Source organism: Haliotis rufescens, unplaced genomic scaffold (assembly GCF_023055435.1).
Source record: "Haliotis rufescens isolate VD_foot unplaced genomic scaffold, xgHalRufe1.0.p SCAF_86, whole genome shotgun sequence".
NCBI lineage: Eukaryota > Metazoa > Mollusca > Gastropoda > Lepetellida > Haliotidae > Haliotis > Haliotis rufescens.
This window is the reverse complement of record NW_025964379.1, coordinates 445,767-464,638: the sequence shown is the minus strand read 5'-3', so window position 1 is coordinate 464,638 and position 18,872 is coordinate 445,767. Positions and strand designations below refer to the sequence as shown.

Genomic DNA, 18,872 nt, shown 5'->3' with positions numbered 1-18,872 from the left:
ACCATCAGAGATGCTGAACATACGCGCTTCAAACCATGGATCATGGGTTTGATATGTGATATGGAACTGTGTAATCACTTGTGTAGTCCCCAGTTAGTAGGGCTTCAACGAGTACTCGGTTTTAGATGGACTCGAGTCCGTTATCAAGGAGATCGAGTACTCGATAAAGGAGATCACTCTGTTTCAATGTTCAATTGTTCATCAATATATTGATTAAAGCTTCAAAAAAATTTGTTTGAATAATGTATTCTTTGTAGAAAGTAGATGTAAATTAGAATAATTGAGAATGTCACATAAAATAGACGTAATTATTGTTTTTCCTTAAGAAATTGAATGTATCAAGGAGATTATTGCTTCTTTGCTCCGACTCAAATGCCAAGTGTATTCCCTTACACAGATTAACTACTGATTAGCTGGTATATATGTGCTATTTCAGTGGACGCTTTCTATTTACATTTCAGTGCAGTTCAATTATACTTATAACATGTTTTATTACTTTTAGATGGCAATTTTGATCTAATGAACCAATATTCTTAAAGGAAGTCCTATTTTCGGGTACTCAAGTACGAGTCGAGTTTCACCCCTCGGGTACTCGAGTCCAAAAAATTGGACTCGTGGAAGCCCTACCAGTTAGTGCCTGCTGAATTAAGATCTGTGTGCATATTATGGTGTTGTGAACTGTTATATAATGTATATCAAACAATTACTGTGACACAATACTTGAGTTTGTCCTCTTTATTTTGTGTCATGCCGTTATGACCTTTTTTTGTGGCCGTCGTGACTTTTTGTGCGTGGCCATTTTGACTATGGGTTGCGCGGCCGGTTTGACTTTACCCTTTGAGGCCGTTCTGACATGAGGCAGCTGTGACCCGCTTCCATGAAGTCCACAGACGTAACGGTCGTCAATGGACGCCATAAATGGACGACAATGGGCGACATTAAATTTCCGAGTTGTGAATACTGTATTAATTGTAATACCCTGGCCACGTTGTTTTTCTGAGAAACCGTGGAAAGACGAATTGTATCATTATTAGTGTTCCATACAAATGCAAATTGTACCATGTCCGGATTTTAACAACGAGACTTACTTCCCTTGGAAATCATACTTTGAGAGACTTTTCAGGTGAATTAGGCCAGAGAGAATTAATGTTTTGAATGGGAATCCCAGGAATACAGCATCACGGCATTTACACAGTTATAAGTTGCGGATGTCCATGGCGATAACGACTCGGTACTCTCATACAGGCAGCTTGCTCAACTTGAAACACTCGGCTGTGAGTAGAATAACGGTAACATGTGACCTTGTTTACAGTCAACTTGAACGGCTCTGCACTCACTTACATCAGTAGTGTCTAAATATTTAAGTTTGCAGGATAAGCATTCTCTACCCTGTGTTTGCTATCTGGGACGAATTTGTACTTGGCTGCGATGGCAATTTTGAAATGTTTGGATTAGGGAACCGCCATTTATTACAGTGTCGATGGGTGGGGTGTCAGAGGTTTTTGACTGACTAATGTACAGAAAATGGTGAGAGGTTCGTCCGTATCTCCCCTCCAAAACAGAAATGATTCAGCCGCAATGCACAGGAGATGTTTGGAGGTTTTGTTTGTTGTGTGTTTGTTTGTTTGTTGTTTTACGCCGCACTTAGCAATATTCCAGCTATATGCATGATATGACGGCGGTCTGTAAATAATCGAGTCTGGACCAGACAATCCAGGGATTGGCATCGAGCATCGATCCACGCAATTGGGGTCGATGACATGCATCAACCAAGTCAGCGAGCCTGACTACCCGATCCCGTTATCAGGCTTGCTGACTTGGTTGAAGCATGTCATCAATCCTAATTGCGTGGATTGATGCTCATAATGTCAATCCCTGGATTGTCTGGTCCAGACTCAATTATCTACTTTTGGAGGGAGGGAGGGGGTATGGACGGAACTCTTTCCCAGAAAATAATCACCATCCGCTAGTGCTTATTTTGCATCAGGGCTAGCCGTCATATAGCTGGAATATTGCTGAGTGCGGCGTCAAACAACAAACAAACCAACAAAGCATTAGGGCTTGTACATCATACTTTTGGATGACCCTCCCCATGTGCTTGTACTTTTTTTACCCCTCCCTGAAAACTGAAAAGAAAAAATGCAAAAGATTTTTTAGTGTTCTTATTTTCATGATCCTCCCAAAATATATGTGAGTTATTTTTTATGACTCTCCTCTCATTCTCTCCAGGCCTGCTTGACAAGGGTATGAGGATCTATACAGAAACATTGCGATGACAGTAATGAGTATATAAAAGAGCTATTGGTTATTTACACTTAAAGTAGACTAGAAATAACTATAACAGATTGCTGGCAAACTTGAAACACAGCCAATTGATACTTACTGGCAAGATCAGGGCGGTTTGGTAGCCCAGTGGTTATTTAAAGCATTCGCTTGACACGCTGAAGACGATTCCCGACATGAGTACAATGTGTGAAGCCCACGCCATGATATTGCTAAAAGCAGTGTAAAACCATACTCACTCACTCACTCACTCACTCACTCACTACTGGCAAAATCGCTGTTGTAAAATCACTTATACCGCATTCGACGTAGTAAGCGCCCCGCTCTAAAAAGTGCCCAAGGCGATGTTTCAGGGCTCGAAGTTGTGAGTGATTTGGTTGCATTTGCGAGTGAAGTTTGAGAAATGCAATGAAATATTTTAAAACACTTATCTCTTGGTGAGTATGAAAAAATCATGAATTTAACTCTTTCAACACTGTAGGCCTGTACACTGGCCAAGACACCCCAGGCCAGTAGACCAACCAAGCCATAATCACGTCAAAATAGTATATAATTTTATGAACCTACCTGTCGTATCATTCATTTTTTAAATCTCTGGCATTTCACGATGAATGAAATACGCATTCCATTTCAATTTATCATTTTTTATCGCTAAATTAAAAAACATATTCACTATTTCCCATAATGTTACAAGTTAAATAAAGTCAATTTCAATGACATTTTGATTTTTTCAATCTTTCAGGACATCAGGCATACACCATTGTGTTCAAAATTAAGATTGAAGTAAAGTATCTTTTTAAAGTGACTATCCATGATCATGTCATCATGTTTGACAGTACTCAAAACAAACATCTATTTGAGAGCCAGCTAATATAAATGCTCAAACATTTAACATTGTTACAATTGCAGCATTGTGTGCAAATTTGATGTCTTTAACTGTAATCAGTTATAATAAATAACAAACAACTTCAAATAAACATAATCTTTTATTTATCACGATTGTTTAAATAGGTAAAGTTGCATGGCCACTTACGTTTCCTTTTGGCTACTTATTAAAAATATTTACTTAGTTAACAACAAGTAAGTCAAAAAGTGAACTTTGAGCCCTGTATTTGCTTATATATTGGCTAGTGAACAATCCCAATTAGCACCCCTTCTGATTGATCAACGTCACTTATTTATGTCGCGTATAATACACACTCTTGTGTTATATGCACCCTAATTATCGGGAATTAAATTCTGGAAAATATATCTGTCGTGTGTAATAAGCACACTTTTCTTTTGTATCAGTTCAAATTCACGATCTTTCCACTCTGTTTTTTTTACTCAAAATTATAATCTAATAAGAGCTCCCTATTTCTAATTTTGAGAGCGCCCTGGGCACTTATTACGTCGAATACGGTAATCAACTCTAGTGCACATATTGTCAGCTTTACCCAACCCATCTGATCAATTTGTTAAAGATCTAAATAGAACATTTCGTAAGTTTATATGGAATGGAAAGTATGATATACCGTATTCAAAGTAATAAGCGCCCAGGGCGCTCTCAAAATTAGAAATAGGGGGCTCTTATTAGAATATTATTTTGGTGGAAAAAAAAGGAGTTGAAAGATAAATTTTGTGGTTTATGCTGACGGCCTGACTGTTTATATACGACAGATACATTTTTCCAGAACTGAATTGCCCATAATTAAGGGTGCATATAACACACGAGTGCGTATTATACGCGAATAAATAAGTGTTGTGTATATTGATCAATTGGAAGGGGTGCTAATTGGGATTGTTCACTAGCCAATATATTAGCAAATATCGCCGTGGGCGCTTATTAGAGCGGGGCGCTTATTATGTCGAATACGGTATGTCCTCACGAATGAGTGTAAGATGGATAAATATTGTGTAAATCAGTTCATATGAAACATTAAAAGGAAGTGAGTGAGTGAGTGAGTTATAGTTTAAGGCCGCTTTTAGCAATATTGCAGCAATATCACGCCGGTGGACACCAGAAACGGGCTTCACATATTGTATCCATTTGGGGAATCAAACCCGGGTTTTTGGCGAGAAAAGTATTTGAAGAAGAAAATAGCATCCACTTAACTGTTATATAACAGTCATCAACTCCAAATCATGTTGTATGTGGTGAATGTGGGAGATACCCTGTATATATTTATGCCTAGAAGCTGTGTATAAAATTATTGGTATAAATTATTATCCATGCCAGACTCGCGAGATACCCTGTATATATTTATGCCTAGAAGCTGTGTATAAAATTATTGGTATAAATTATTATCCATGCCAGACTCACGAGATACCCTGTATATATTTATGCCTAGAAGCTGTGTATAAAATTATTGGTATAAATTATTATCCATGCCAGACTCGCGAGATACCCTGTATATATTTATGCCTAGAAGCTGTGTATAAAATTATTGGTATAAATTATTATCCATGCCAGACTCACGAGATACCCTGTATATATTTATGCCTAGAAGCTGTGTATAAAATTATTGGTATAAATTATTATCCATGCCAGACTCGCGAGATACCCTGTATATATTTATGCCTAGAAGCTGTGTATAAAATTATTGGTATATATTATTATCCATGCCAGACTCGCGAGATACCCTGTATATATTTATGCCTAGAAGCTGTGTATAAAATTATTGGTATAAATTATTATCCATGCCAGACTCGCCAGATACCCTATATATATTTATGCCTAGAAGCTGTGTATAAAATTATTGGTATAAATTATTATCCATGCCAGACTCGCCAGATACCCTGTATATATTTATGCCTAGAAGCTGTGTATAAAATTATTGGTATAAATTATTATCCATGCCAGACTCGCCAGATACCCTGTATATATTTATGCCTAGAAGCTGTGTATAAAATTATTGGTATAAATTATTATCCAATCCAGACCCCGCGAGATACCCTGTATATATTTATGCCTAGAAGCTGTGTATAAAATTATTGGTATAAATTTTTATCCATGCCAGACTCGCGAGATACCCTGTATATATTTATGCCTAGAAGCTGTGTATAAAATTATTGGTATAAATTATTATCCATGCCAGACTCGCGAGTACCAAAGAAATGCTATAAGATGATGTTGTTAGATCATGTTAGATATGAGTCATGGTAAAAGCAATTGGGTTTCAAAGTTAAGGAATGTATTATTTAAAATGGGATTTGGCTATGTTTGGGATAATCAAAGCATTGGTAGTATTCAATCATTTTTATCAGAATTTATGATAAGAGCAAAATGTATTTATCAGCAAGACTGGCATGCATCCTTGTCACGTGGTGCAAAAACATTCAATTACTCTATCTATAAATCTATAGTGTGTCAAGAGCATTATATTAAGTATATTCCTATCCATAAATCTCGTGTAGCTTTAGCAAAGTTTAGATGTAGTTCTCACCAACTGAAAATCGAGACTGGCAGATATGCAAATGTTCCAAGAAATGAAAGGTTTTGCAATGTTTGTAAAAAAGGTTTCGTTGAGTAGTATCATTTCTTGTTTGTATGCACGGTGTATGCCGAATTGCGTGAACAGTACATTCCAAGAAACTACTATGTATTTCCCACATTACTTCCCACGTAACCTTGCTGAATAAACATACCGTATTCTACATAATCAGCGCCCAGGGTGCACTCAAAATTAGAAATAGGGGGCTCTTATTGGAATATTATTTTGGTGGAAAAAAAATAGTTGAAAGATCATTAATTTATGCTGACAGCCTGAAATGTTTATATACGACAGATATGTTTTTCTAGAATTTAATTACCCATAATTAAGGGTACATATAACACACGAGTGTGTATTATACACAAATAAATTTAAGTCTTGTGTACATTGATCAATCAGAAGGAGTGCTAATAGGGATTGTTCACAACCAATATGGCGCGGTCGGGTAGCCTAGTGGTTAAAGCGTTTGCTCGTCACGCCGAAGACCCGGGTTCGATTCCCGACATGGGTACAATGTGTGAAGCCCATTTCTGGAGACCCCCGCCGTGATATTGCTGGAATATTGCTAAAAGCGGCGTAAAACCATACTCACTCACTCACTCACAACCAATATATTAGCAAATATTGCTGTTGGCGCTTATTAGAGCGGGGCGCTTATTACGTCGAATACGGTAATAGTGAACTGAATGAGGGTGAGTTTGTGAGCCTGTGGTACTCTGGCCTTATTGTTTACGACAATAGCTGAAGTATTCATTCATGTTTCAGGTGTCAGCAGGGGACAGCAGTTCCAGTTTTGACTCTGGGTTCAGAGTGTGGGGAAAAAAATGGCAGAGACCTGTGGTGTCAGGACAGCACTTGAGCCAGTCAGGAGGAGTTCAAGAGAGAAGAAACAAAATGTGTGCAGCATGTATGAGTATGATAAGATATCTTTGTCTTCAAAGAAGCAAGACAGGATACCAGTATCCCCTGATGGGAGAAACACAAGGAGCTCAACTGACAACTATGGCAGAAAACAGAAAAATATTTCAGCAAAACATCCCAGACTGAAGCAACAGAGATATGAAAAATCTAGCAGGAAGTGTGTGGAAGCTTCTCAAACAAGTGTTAAGGAAGTGTTTGGTGATGAAATACACAAGAGTGGTACAAAGACGTCCAGTTGGGTAACTGGACCGGTTGGACGTGAAGAGAGTCCGATGTTTAAGTGTTGTCCAGAGTCACCCGGAGCTGGTAGGGTCTCTGTAGCATCACAAGCAGAGTGTGGGATTCCATGGGGGCCTTCTCAGCAGGATGTGCCCGTAGGTGGTAGGAAGCAGCAGGCTGTGTCTGCAGGTGCTAAAGGACTGCATGATGTGTCTGCAGAGGCTAAAGATCAGCAGGATGTGCCTGTAGGTGGTAGGAAGCAGCAGGCTGTGTCTGCAGGTGCTAAAGGACTGCATGATGTGTCTGCAGAGGCTAAAGATCAGCAGGATGTGCCCGTAGGTGGTAGGAAGCAGCAGGCTGTGTCTGCAGGTGCTAAAGGACTGCATGATGTGTCTGCAGAGGCTAAAGAACAGCAGGATGTGCCTGTAGGTGGTAGGAAGCAGCAGGCTGTGTCTGCAGGTGCTAAAGGACTGCATGATGTGTCTGCAGAGGCTAAAGAACAGCAGGATGTGCCTGTAGGTGCTAGAGAACAGGTGGTGAGAAGTGATGAGATGTCAGATGAAGTACAGGAGGCACGCTTGATAGAAACTGGTGATCCTGAGTGTAAGGACTTGCTGGTTGCTAAACTACAGCTGAGTCCTGTTAAGATGAGTGAAACAGACACACATGCAGGTAATCAGTTAGGAAAGAAAATTGTGGTTAATGCGTATTCTGATAGGAGTTCAGACTCACCTACTAAGGTGATCTCAGGCAGTGAAAGATCCAGTTTAACAACAAACTGTGTACTCCAAAGAAGGAAATCCGATAGAAATCACCAGAAGAAGAACGTTGATGAATCATGTTTGACTGACAGCTTTTTGTCCCTTAATGAATATGAAGTGTCCAGGATCCAATCTCCCTCAGAATACGCCAGCAAAACACCCGTACGATCATCAGAAGATGAGAAGGATCAAGATGGATCTTTTCTTATAAAAAAGGGAACGCAGAATTTTCGGAGGAAGAGATCAGTAAGCACAAAATACTTCTGTTCATATTGTGGCAAGGTGTTCGTCAACCAGAGTCTTCTTGTCACTCATGAACGCTGTCACTCTGGTGAGAAGCCATATCCATGTTCCATCTGTGGACAAAGGTTCGCCCTCAAGTCTAACATGCATCAACATAAGCAACTTCACTCAGAGGATCGGCCTTTCATGTGCGAGGTCTGTGGCAAGTGTTTCAAGACCGGGTCCTACTGCAGGGAACACAGCAAGACTCACCTAGCTGTGAAAAGCTACAAGTGTGAAGTCGCTGACTGTGGGAAAACCTTCTCCAGTAAAAGTAATCACCAGGCTCACATGCTGTTCCACAGAGGGGAGAAGCCCTACGATTGTAAACATTGCCACAGGACATTTCGTCGAAAACAGGCATTGAAAAAGCATCTGTTAGTTCATTCAGGAATTAAGAAATTTGAATGTCTGTCATGTGGAAAGACATTTGTCCAGCAGGGTTCATACCATGCTCATGTCCTGCTTCATGAAAAGAAACCATTTTCCTGTGGAGTGTGTAAAAAGTTCTTTGCCTCGGAAGAAAAGAGGGAGTCTCATCAGTTGCTGCACACTCGGTACCCTTTCTATAACTGTGAATTCTGCCATCGCAACGGCATGAACTTTCAAGATCTGTCAAAACATTTAAAGAAACATGGTCTTCAGATTTTGCGCAATATTAAATGTCCTGATTGTCGGAGGTCATTCACAACACAGAATATTTTCGAACAACATACAGCAGTAATGAGTCTCACATGTTCTGCATGTGGAGTATCCCTGAACTCAGCCTGTGTGTATTACTCGCATAGAAAAAGCCATAGGAACGACCCTCATGTTCAACATGATCACATCCTCGGTCATGTCTGTGATGTCTGTGGGAAGGACTTCCAGAAGATATCCCTGCTGAAGAATCACAAGCTTATCCATGGTGACACAAGGTTCAGGTGTGACACTTGTGGCAAGGAGAGTAAGACCAAACCATGTCATATGGCACATGTCAAAACACACAGTGGCCTGAAGCCTTTTTGTTGTGAAGTTTGTGGAAAATACTTTGTGTCTCATACCAACCTTCAGAATCACCAGCTGATCCACACAGGAGAAAAACCTCACTGCTGTCACATCTGCAGTAAGTCTTTCAGGACACGTGCTTTGCTTCGCGAACATGGGAACGTTCACTGCAATGAGAAGCGTTTTAAGTGTGAACTTTGTGGTAAGGAATACACAAGCCGGACAAATTACATCAATCACCTCAATGTCCATAAGGGACAAAGAAACTATGAGTGTGAACACTGTGGGAAGAAGTTCTTTGCCAAGTATGTGATGAGAAAGCATATTCAGATCCACACAGGACAGAAGAACTACCAGTGTGACTTCTGTGGGAAGAAGTTCATCCAGCACGGTAATTGGTTGATTCACCGACGCTCACACACAGGTGAGCGACCTCATCGGTGCCAGCAGTGTCCGGCATGCTTCGTCAACTCATCACAGTTGAAGAGTCATAGGAAAAGAGTCCATGATCAGAAGAAGGAAGAAATGTGTGATAAATGCTTCAAACATTTCTATGACAGAAAAGGTCTACTGTCACACATGAAAAATGTCCATGTCCGAAAGGAAAATGGCGAGATATTTTCATGTAACAAATGTGATAAGCTGTTTGTTTCCAAAGAAAATTATCGTGCCCATGAAGGTGTGTGTAAGGTGTCTAAAAAACCCTTGCCTCGACTTCAGCCATCAATTCTTCAAAGTGTCTTAAGAACAGTCTACTCTAAAGCAGGCATGTCATCTTATGGTGTGAAGGAGGATGTGGAGTCCATGCAACCAGGTCAGTTGTTACAGGAAAAAGACTTCCTGTTTCAGTTTGAATCTGTGAAAGTAAAGAAAGATAAAGAATTAGATCGGGACACAGAACTTCCTGACCAGTCACTGCCACGAGCAGCCCAGCAGTTTCACCTTCAATCTCTCCCTGGTGTGGACAATGACCCTGCCTGTCTGGCTGGAGACAATATCGAGATAGTTGAGATCAGTGAGGCGGTCATAGAAGCAGATTTATCCAGTCCTAAAGTAGAGGTGAGAGAAGATGCATCTATTGCTCCTTTGGGATTGGGTCAGGCTGTTGTAGACACAGAAATGGGTCCAAAAGAGGTGAGAGAAGATGCATCTGTTTCTCCTGTAGACATGGGTCAGGCTGTTGTAGACACAGAAATGGGTCCAACAGAGGTGAGAGAAGATGCATCTGTTTCTCCTGTAGACATGGGTCAGGCTGTTGTAGACACTGAAATTGGTCCAACAGAGGTGAGAGTAGATGCATCTGTTTCTCCTGTAGACATGGGTCAGGCTGTTGTAGACACTGAAATTGGTCCAACAGAGGTGAGAGTAGATGCATCTGTTTCTCCTGTAGACATGGGTCAGGCTGTTGTAGACACTGAAATTGGTCCAACAGAGGTGAGAGTAGATGCATCTGTTTCTCCTGTAGACATGGGTCAGGCTGTTGTAGACACTGAAATTGGTCCAACAGAGGTGAGAGTAGATGCATCTGTTTCTCCTGTAGACATGGGTCAGGCTGTTGTAGACACAGAAATTGGTCTAACAGAGGAGAGAGAAGAAGAGTTATCTCTTTCTCCTGTAAACATTGGTCAGGCTGTTGTAGACACAGAAATTGGTCTAACAGAGGAGAGAGAAGAAGAGTTATCTGTTTCTCCTGTAAACATTGGTCAGGCTGTTGTAGACACAGAAATTGGTCTAACAGAGGAGAGAGAAGAAGAGTTATCTCTTTCTCCTGTAAACATTGGTCAGGCTGTTGTAGACACAGAAATTGGTCCAATAGAGGAGAGAGAAGAAGAGTTATCTGTTTCTCCTGTAAACATGGGTCCAGCTGTTGTAGACACTGAAATTGGTCTTACAGAAGTTGAGGTCAGTGATGCTGTGGTGGAGTTAACCCTTCATGAGGTGGAGATCAAACTGGAAGCTGATGTGCTCAAGTCAACTGTCCAGCCTCTACAAAGGCCTCAGGCCCAAAAGGGTACTGAAAGTGTCGGATCTACCCATTTGGCCTACAGTAAAGAAAGTACTGAAAGAATAAAGTCTTGCAGTGTAGGAAATGAGGTTATGGGAAACACAAGGACAGAATCACTTCACAGATGTGACATTGTTAATCTAGGCAGCAAGGAACCTCTACAAGGAGCTACAGTTGCTGACGCTGGAACCTTGTCTTCAAAAGAGACTAATGACACTCAACGCACTAGGTCATTTCATGTAGCAGCTAAGATTACAGAACCATCAGCATCTTGGACAATGAGTAGAAGTAGCTCCATGTTCCAGTGTGACTTGTGTAAGAAGGTGCTGGTGTCTGGCAGAGAGGCCATGCTGCATGAGAAGCTCCACCAGGCCGACCTGCTGTATCAGTGTAGCCTGTGTGGGGTGCGGTTTGGGACAGCAGCTTCACTCACCTCCCACCTCCAGACACACAGTCAAGTCCAGGGTCATCAAGAGAATACAGCTGCTGATGGTGGCAGATCTACATACATCCACAGTGAAGGTTCTTGTCGTGGAATGACTCGTATTCAAAACTATTCTTGTGACATATGTCACAAAGGGTTTTCCTTCATAGGACTTTTTAAGCTTCATACAGAGTCTCACAGGGTCAGCTGCTGCTTCAAGTGTTATAGATGTGGCCGGATATTCCAAGACCGGAGGATATTTGATTGTCATATCCAGTCTCATTCTGGGAAAGGATTCAAGTGTGGGGCTTGTGGGAAGATGTTTTCAATGGAGGCTGTGCTAAAGATACATCAGAAAAGACACAGTTGTCATTGTTACTCCCCAAAAATGATAAAAAACTCAACATGCCCTCTGCAGCATGCCAAGAATGATGGCCTCAAGATGCGCTTTAATGAACACGGAGCAATCAGATCATCTTCGGATGCAGTGACACCACCCCTGAGAACCAGCAACCCTGTTACACTAGTTCCTGTGGATAGAGAGAACATAAGTGGAATTGTGCCCATGTGTATGTGTGGTGTGTGTGATGCAACATATTCAAGAGAGGAGGACCTTGTGAGACACCAACAGGTTCATATGGCTGGGGTGAAATACCTATGTCAGATTTGTGATCTTCATTTTGACAAAGAAGTTGCTTTCAGAAATCATATAAAACTCCATGGGGAGGTTGGGCAGGTTGGAATGGGGAACACAGAATGTGGGTAGCATGTCTGGGATAGGGTGGGAGATGACTTGGGTACCTGGGAGACGGGATCATATGACACATGGGGAGGTTGTGCAGGTGGAAATTGGGAACGCAGAATGTGGGTAGCATGTAGATAGGTCATGGTCCCAAACAGGAAGATGGAGTCTGTCTCAATGTTCGGCCTCACCTGTTTGTGGAACAATTTATTGTTTGGCGCATAATATATTCACTCAGTAGGGCATTCGGCGTAGATGTGGGGCATAGATGGGTTTATTTGCATCAGGCCTATTCTCACCTAGGCCAAGGTCCCCCAGTCTATAGACTGCTGCCATGGTCTAGTGGTAGAGCGTCCGTGTCATACCAAAAAAGATGTTACTTGTTGTTACCCCCTCTGGCGCTTGGCATTAAGGGGCTAAAACAAGGACTGGTCGGTATACTGTGTCTGATAGGAGTATTCATGTTAAACCGCGGCATGATATCTCAGTGGGCTAGCACTATCAAATCAGCATCAGTCCGGAATAGTACAAGAAGCCACACACACCACACACATGTGCATGCATGTCGCTGCAGAAGTGCAATAATCTTGGACACAACCACCTCACCTCACCACGGCCTATTCCAACCCTGCCAATTGCCCCACTGGGTCACATCCCCCCTCTCTTGTTTAATCCATCTCTCGTTATACTTTATGATATGACACTTATGTTAACTTGCATTTGTTGGACCAAGTTATCAGTAGAAATTTTCAATAAAACATGTACTTCAAACTTCATAAATTTTATCTTGTGTATTACTTCCTATGACAGATTCTAAACTCTAAGGTTATTGAATTTATTTAGTAGATAAACAAAATGTATCACTTCAATGCGACATTTCTCAATGCAATAGATATAATGACCTAATTCATCTCTCCGAGGCAAGGGAGTTAACTAACTATAAAAGTCCTGTTTCCACCCTTGCCGAACTTGGCTGGAATTTCTGGGCCCAATCGTAGTGCCACCAGTGGTTATTACGAGTTGTGTCCCTTTTCTGCCTCTCCTATGGACCAATCAGATTCCGCCTCTTGTACCACATGCATTTGCTTCAAACAAAATGGCGGCGCAGAGTCAAGGCAATCTGATCAGTAATCAATATCTATATTGTCATAAAACTGGTCTTACATCGCAAAGAGCAAAAAATCATGTGAGCACCTTGACTAAAGACATGAAAAGATTTAGAAAATATCTGTTGACACCGAGTTGACGGGGCACATGTTTTGCAAATCCTGCAATCAACCAGAATCTGCTCGACAGTTAACGAACTGGATTTCGACTTCGTTACACGATTTTGATTGAACTATGCATAGACTCGTTAGTCCAGCCAAAATATAACTCCATAATACCAGCCTAGTTCGGCAAGGGTGGAAACTGGACTTTTAAGGTCAGTTAACTCACTTGCTTCGGGAAGATTGACCTAATCAGGATTAAACAGAGACAGTATAGTGCTTCTGTAAGAGATGCTCTGTTAGACAAAATAACAAATCAAAAGCGTTTCAGGCTGTACTAAGAAAATATACAACAAAGAAGCCACAAAAGGATAACATAAATATTTCGGAATGGTTTTTGCATTTTAAGATTTTTTTCGAAGAATGTGATGGCAACTCCACTGAACAGACTGGACATTCTAATACTGATTTTAATTTAATGATCATGAATATTAATTATGGTTTATTCTAAACTATATGGTGTTTCACCAAAGATGTTAGTTGCACAGGAGTCTATTTATGGTTGTGTCAAAGGATGTGCTAAGACAAGTTATATTTTTTCTAAATGTTTTGATTGTCCTCTAGGTCTTAGACAAGGCTGTGTGATGATTCCTTTCCTATTCCTCATGTTTATCAATTAACTTGCTTGACAAATGGATTCACCTTCTGCTCCAAATGTACAGCTATACATTGATATCATATAGGATATTGTCCGTTTTGCTGATACTATCTATGGGCTCCAAATAATATTGATGTCTGAAAATCTTTTTGTGACAACTACCATTTCTCAGTTAATCTAGATAAGACAAAATTCTTGTTTTCAAAATGGGTGACACTTTATCAAGATTCGAGGGGTGGTAATTTGACGAGCATGAACTTGCGTGTGTATTTAATAAATACCCTGGAGTATTATTTTCTAGATCACTGTCATGGTCTAATCAGTTAATAAGGCCTCCGTTCGGTTCTCTTTGAAACTATAAAGTCGCTGTACAAGCTGCAGCCTTTACCGTCGGTTGTTTTAAACATTTGACTCAGAATCTGGCAAATTTTACTGCATGGTTCTGAAGTATGGGTTCTAGATAAATCCCCGGAAAAAGAAGTTCTACAAATGTTCGCGTGTAAGCAATTTTTATGTGTGTAGCAGTCGTCCTCAAATGATATTGGAAGAGAATAAGGAAGTATTCTACGGATGTACATATTTGCATGTAAACGTGTTGCTAAGTATTTGTTAAAATACTCAACATAAGAGGATCACGTTTTGAAACGAACTGTTATTATGTATTCATGTTAGACTGTAATAATGGTATGGCCACCTGGGCATCAGATGCTTTGGGTTCGAATGAGGACAGCAATCTATAAATAACATTGCCAGCTTCATGTCTTAAATAAAGTGAAAAATCATCTTATGACCAAGGTTGGTGCGCAGCCCTATCAAAATTAACCCTTTATGATGCATTCAAAATTCAATTTAAGATTTAAAACAAGTTTGCTCGATTGAGATGTTGTTCCTAGCTTCGTGATACAGAAAAGAGCTAAAACTTCAACGGTTATGTTTGGTTTGTAACCATGGTAAAGTAGATGATGAGTATCAATTTGTAGCCATCACCATTTGGGATGTAAATATATACCAATTACATTCTACTTATGCCACAAATGATATAAGCTAAATATGTTGATGTCTTAATCTGATGAACCTACTGTCTATACTCGTCACACCGAAGACCCTGGTTCGATTCCCGACATGGGTACAATGCGTGAAGCCCATTTCTGGTGTCCCCCGCCGTGATATTGCTGGAAAACCATCCTCACTCATTCACCTATCTATACAAAGCAATGCGATTGTGACTTGTGTAAATTACACCTATATTGTCTATTGTACACTACATTCTCTCACACCTATAGGCTGTAATGTGGAATGGGAAAAAAGATGAAGATCAACATTTCAATCACTGGTTTGTCTGGTCCAGGATCGATTATTTACACACCGCCGTCATATGGTTGGACTATTGCTGAGTGCGGCGTTAAAAGGCAAACAAACAAACAAAGAGACAAACAACCTGCGATCACGTGAGAGTTTGGAAATGTAAAAATCTGAACGCACCTTATGCATATACAAGAACAAAGGAGGCGAAAATACGTCTGAAAGTGTCGTCTTGGCAGTCATGAAATAAAGCAATGACATTAAGGTACGTAATACTATGGAATATTAACCGAACATTGCTTTGGTAAAAAGGCAACCCTGCGTTAATATGGTATAATACGTACGCTTCTCCGACATGGTCAGTGTAGTCGATTATATTTGTTCATATATATTTTTAACCAAGCAATGTAATTGTAATACACATACAGCCAAATAATGAATAAAGGATACGTCTATTTGCCATGAACAAAGTTGAACTGAGAGTAAATACGTTGAAATAGAGGTAGTGCTGAGGTGAAATGGTGGAGATTGATGCACTTACTTCGCAACGTGCATGCACGTGTGTGGCTGCTTATACTTGTCCGGACTGATGCCGATTTTATTGTGCTAGCTCACTTAGATACGCAATTTAACATAAATACCCAACTTAGACACAGTATACTGACTCCGAGCCGACCAGTCCTTGTTTTAGACCCTTAATGCCGAGATCCTGGTATGGTAACAACAAGTACCATCTTTTAACGTCTTTTGGTATGACGCGGGGGATTCTATTCTTACCTTGACATGTCTGGTGTGAAGAGTTCCCTTCTTAAAGCAGTCGTAAAATTCTTTCTTCAACCTATCAGACCCGTGAAGATACGGGGTAGAATAGGTCTTCAGCAATCCATGCTTGGTGTAAAAGACGACTATGCTTGGTGTAAGGGGCGACTAACGGGATCGGGTGGTCAGGCTCGCTGACCTGGTTTGATTGCGTGGATCGATGCTCATGATATCAATCACTGGATTGTCTGGTCCAGATTCAATTGTTTTTACACAGGCCGCCGTCATACAGCTGAAATATTGCTGAGTGCGGCGTTAACAAACAAACAAACAAATCTTCAACCTATCGAAAGTATCACAAATGTAATACTGCTAAAAGACATTTTTATCTATTCATACATCAAAGGGTAAATGGTCAGTAATCAATAATCAAAAGATATATGTATCATTAACGTAATTAAGGGGTGTAGCTGAAACTTCTCATGGTTTGTCGATTTTATTGTTGTTACCACCGTTCTGTCCATACATGTAAGAATAAATTAAAAACTCTTCATTATATTTTTTAATATTTTATAGTTAAATATAGTCAACCTCTAGTCCACGTTGAATGTAAATAGGACAGAGGAGGTTCATTAAAAGAAAACAAATTCAGCAAAGAGGGTTTCTGTATCCTGGCAGTCAGGCTGGTAAGGCTCATCATCAGCTCAGGGACCTTGCTCTCTCTTCACGCAGCCCAGACAGCGAATGGGACTTCTCCCAGGAAGCGCTGCCCAGTCGAACCCACCAAGAACCTTTCAGAGAATGTGAAGACTCCCGAACTCTGCAGCCTTCGACATTACCCAGATTGTCAGAAGGGCTGGTAGCAAACCCGGGTACCCTCCCAATGTCAGTCAACAGATTGGGAGGTAGCAAACCCGGGTACCCTCCCAATGTCAGTCATCAGATTGGGAGGTACCAAACCTAAGGAACCGAGAAGATGGGGAGTCGGACAACTTGGTACTTGGGATGCAAGTGTAACATTTAGAAATCGAGGTCCACATATTTGCCATGTTTGTCCTGAAGCTTGTCAATCACTTTAGTGTCAAAAGAGACAGATGATTTCATTGGATTTATGAAAAAGGACAAGATCAGGTTTTGAGGGCCTGGATAGGTCTAAGGCCAATTCCAAAGAATTTTGTGTTTATCATTTTCCATGACGCACTCTACATATTCTGGGTGTAGCAAGGCGATAGAACTAAAGTGATCACGACAAATAGCTTAGAATTAATTTTCATTTCAAAACACAAGCGCCTCGCGAGCAGCAAGCACCGTCCAGCAGTAGAGAACTAATTATTATTATCTTGTAGTTCCCCGATAGCTATGTTATGCGTGAAAAGAGTGAGTTGAACCAAACTCACTCGAGTTGAGGCCCTAGTAAATTGTGAGTTTGGTTACGCTGAAAAGAACATCAGTTGTATCACTGAGGAGCCGTGAAGATCCGGGATAGAATAGGTCTTCAGCAACCCATGCTTGCTGTAAAAGCCGACTATGCTTGTCGTAAGAGGCGACTAACGGGATCGGGTGGTCAGGCTCGCTGACTTGGTTGATGCATGTCATCGTATCCCAATTGCGTGGATCGATGTTAATGATGTCAATCACTGGATTTTCTGGTCCAGACTCGATCACTTACAGACCGCCATCATATAGCTGGAATATTGCTGAGTGCAGCGTTGAACAACAAATAAACTACTATATCACTGAGTGTCAGCTTGATGTAGGAGGAAAGCCCGAAGTGATGCTTCTTACGGACACAACCCTGCATAACTCTGCCACCGGCCCAACACTTTCTGCAAGCGACACAACACCAATATTTACTGTCAGCATAACTGGCTCAAACCCGGTGTATGTAAGGACGTCTCGTATATCTCTAAATCTCTAAGGAATCATGATGGAATCTTGAAATATTGAACAGGAAGGCATGTATAGTAGGGTGCAGTCATCCCGCAGACGACATCCACACCGTGTCAGCTTGTCTCACCTCGGATCAGAAGGTCGTGGTTCGAATCCCATCCCAGAAATGTATGACTGCTACATTAGCGCCTAACGTAGGGGCTGAGGACGTTCACATTAAATATTAGCAAAACGCTGCCCAAACGTGTCTTCTGTTGGGGAAGGGCTGGCAAGCTTAACCTCTGTTCATGTGGACCTCGGATCAGACGGTCCGTGGTCTGAATCCCATTATGGGGATTGGAAATTTTATGGCTGCCCAGAAGCAAATTGTGATGAATTGACAAGGTGCAAGTGGATATGTCTCATTCTTGCGTAGGAGCTTAAAACTTAAACAATGGTCTCATATATTTATATTGGAAGAAACAAGGCTTTTAAATACGGATTAAAGTGAAAATGAATCACGATTTTGTACAAGACATTATATATAATTTAAAAGACATCTTGTGATCCATTGTTTAGCCTCCAAGCCATAACGTTATATACATAAAAGACATAATAGTTGTAGATATAGAGACATACTATTTCAGTGGTCAAGGTAGTCAATCGTCACATACAGACATTTTCTGTCACTGGGAGACAGGTAGGTGATGAACTTTTACTGACTAAAGAGATTTTACGACAGCTTCTTCACCACAGAAAGGTATTCACGACATGCCGTGTTTTGATATTATGACCAACGCCCCACGTCGCCGGTACTATGACAGGCAGTCAACCAGGTCACCTTTGTCCACTCAGTCGATTCATACGACATTCACCTCCACTTTCACACATTCTACAATGGCAATACTTGGAATGGTCATCGAACTTTACCACCTCATCCACTCCGTCGCTTCACACGACATTCACCTCTACTGTCACA

The 18,872-nt window shown here is 40.9% G+C and overlaps 1 protein-coding gene across 3 annotated transcripts; it reads left to right on the top strand.

The window, feature by feature from the left end:
* Window positions 1-1,089: 1,089 nt before the first annotated feature.
* Window positions 1,090-12,530, top strand: LOC124115187. 3 transcript variants are annotated; one of them, XM_048390190.1, is made up of 3 exons: window positions 1,090-1,274; window positions 6,522-7,055; window positions 7,146-12,530. In XM_048390190.1, exons 2-3 carry the CDS (start codon window positions 6,581-6,583, stop codon window positions 12,119-12,121), a joined length of 5,451 nt encoding a protein of 1,816 aa, XP_048246147.1. In that variant the 5' UTR covers window positions 1,090-1,274; window positions 6,522-6,580; the 3' UTR covers window positions 12,122-12,530. The 3 variants fall into 3 exon arrangements, with proteins under 3 accessions (XP_048246147.1, XP_046332053.2, XP_046332050.2); XM_046476097.2 differs by having other exon boundaries at window positions 6,522-7,325; window positions 7,416-12,530; XM_046476094.2 differs by having other exon boundaries at window positions 6,522-12,530.
* Window positions 12,531-18,872: the final 6,342 nt, after the last annotated feature.

Coding starts and splice junctions, on each gene's coding strand:
- LOC124115187 (XM_046476094.2), top strand. CDS start 6,581: ATGGCAGAGACCTGTGGTGTCAGGACAGCACTTGAGCCAGTCAGGAGG.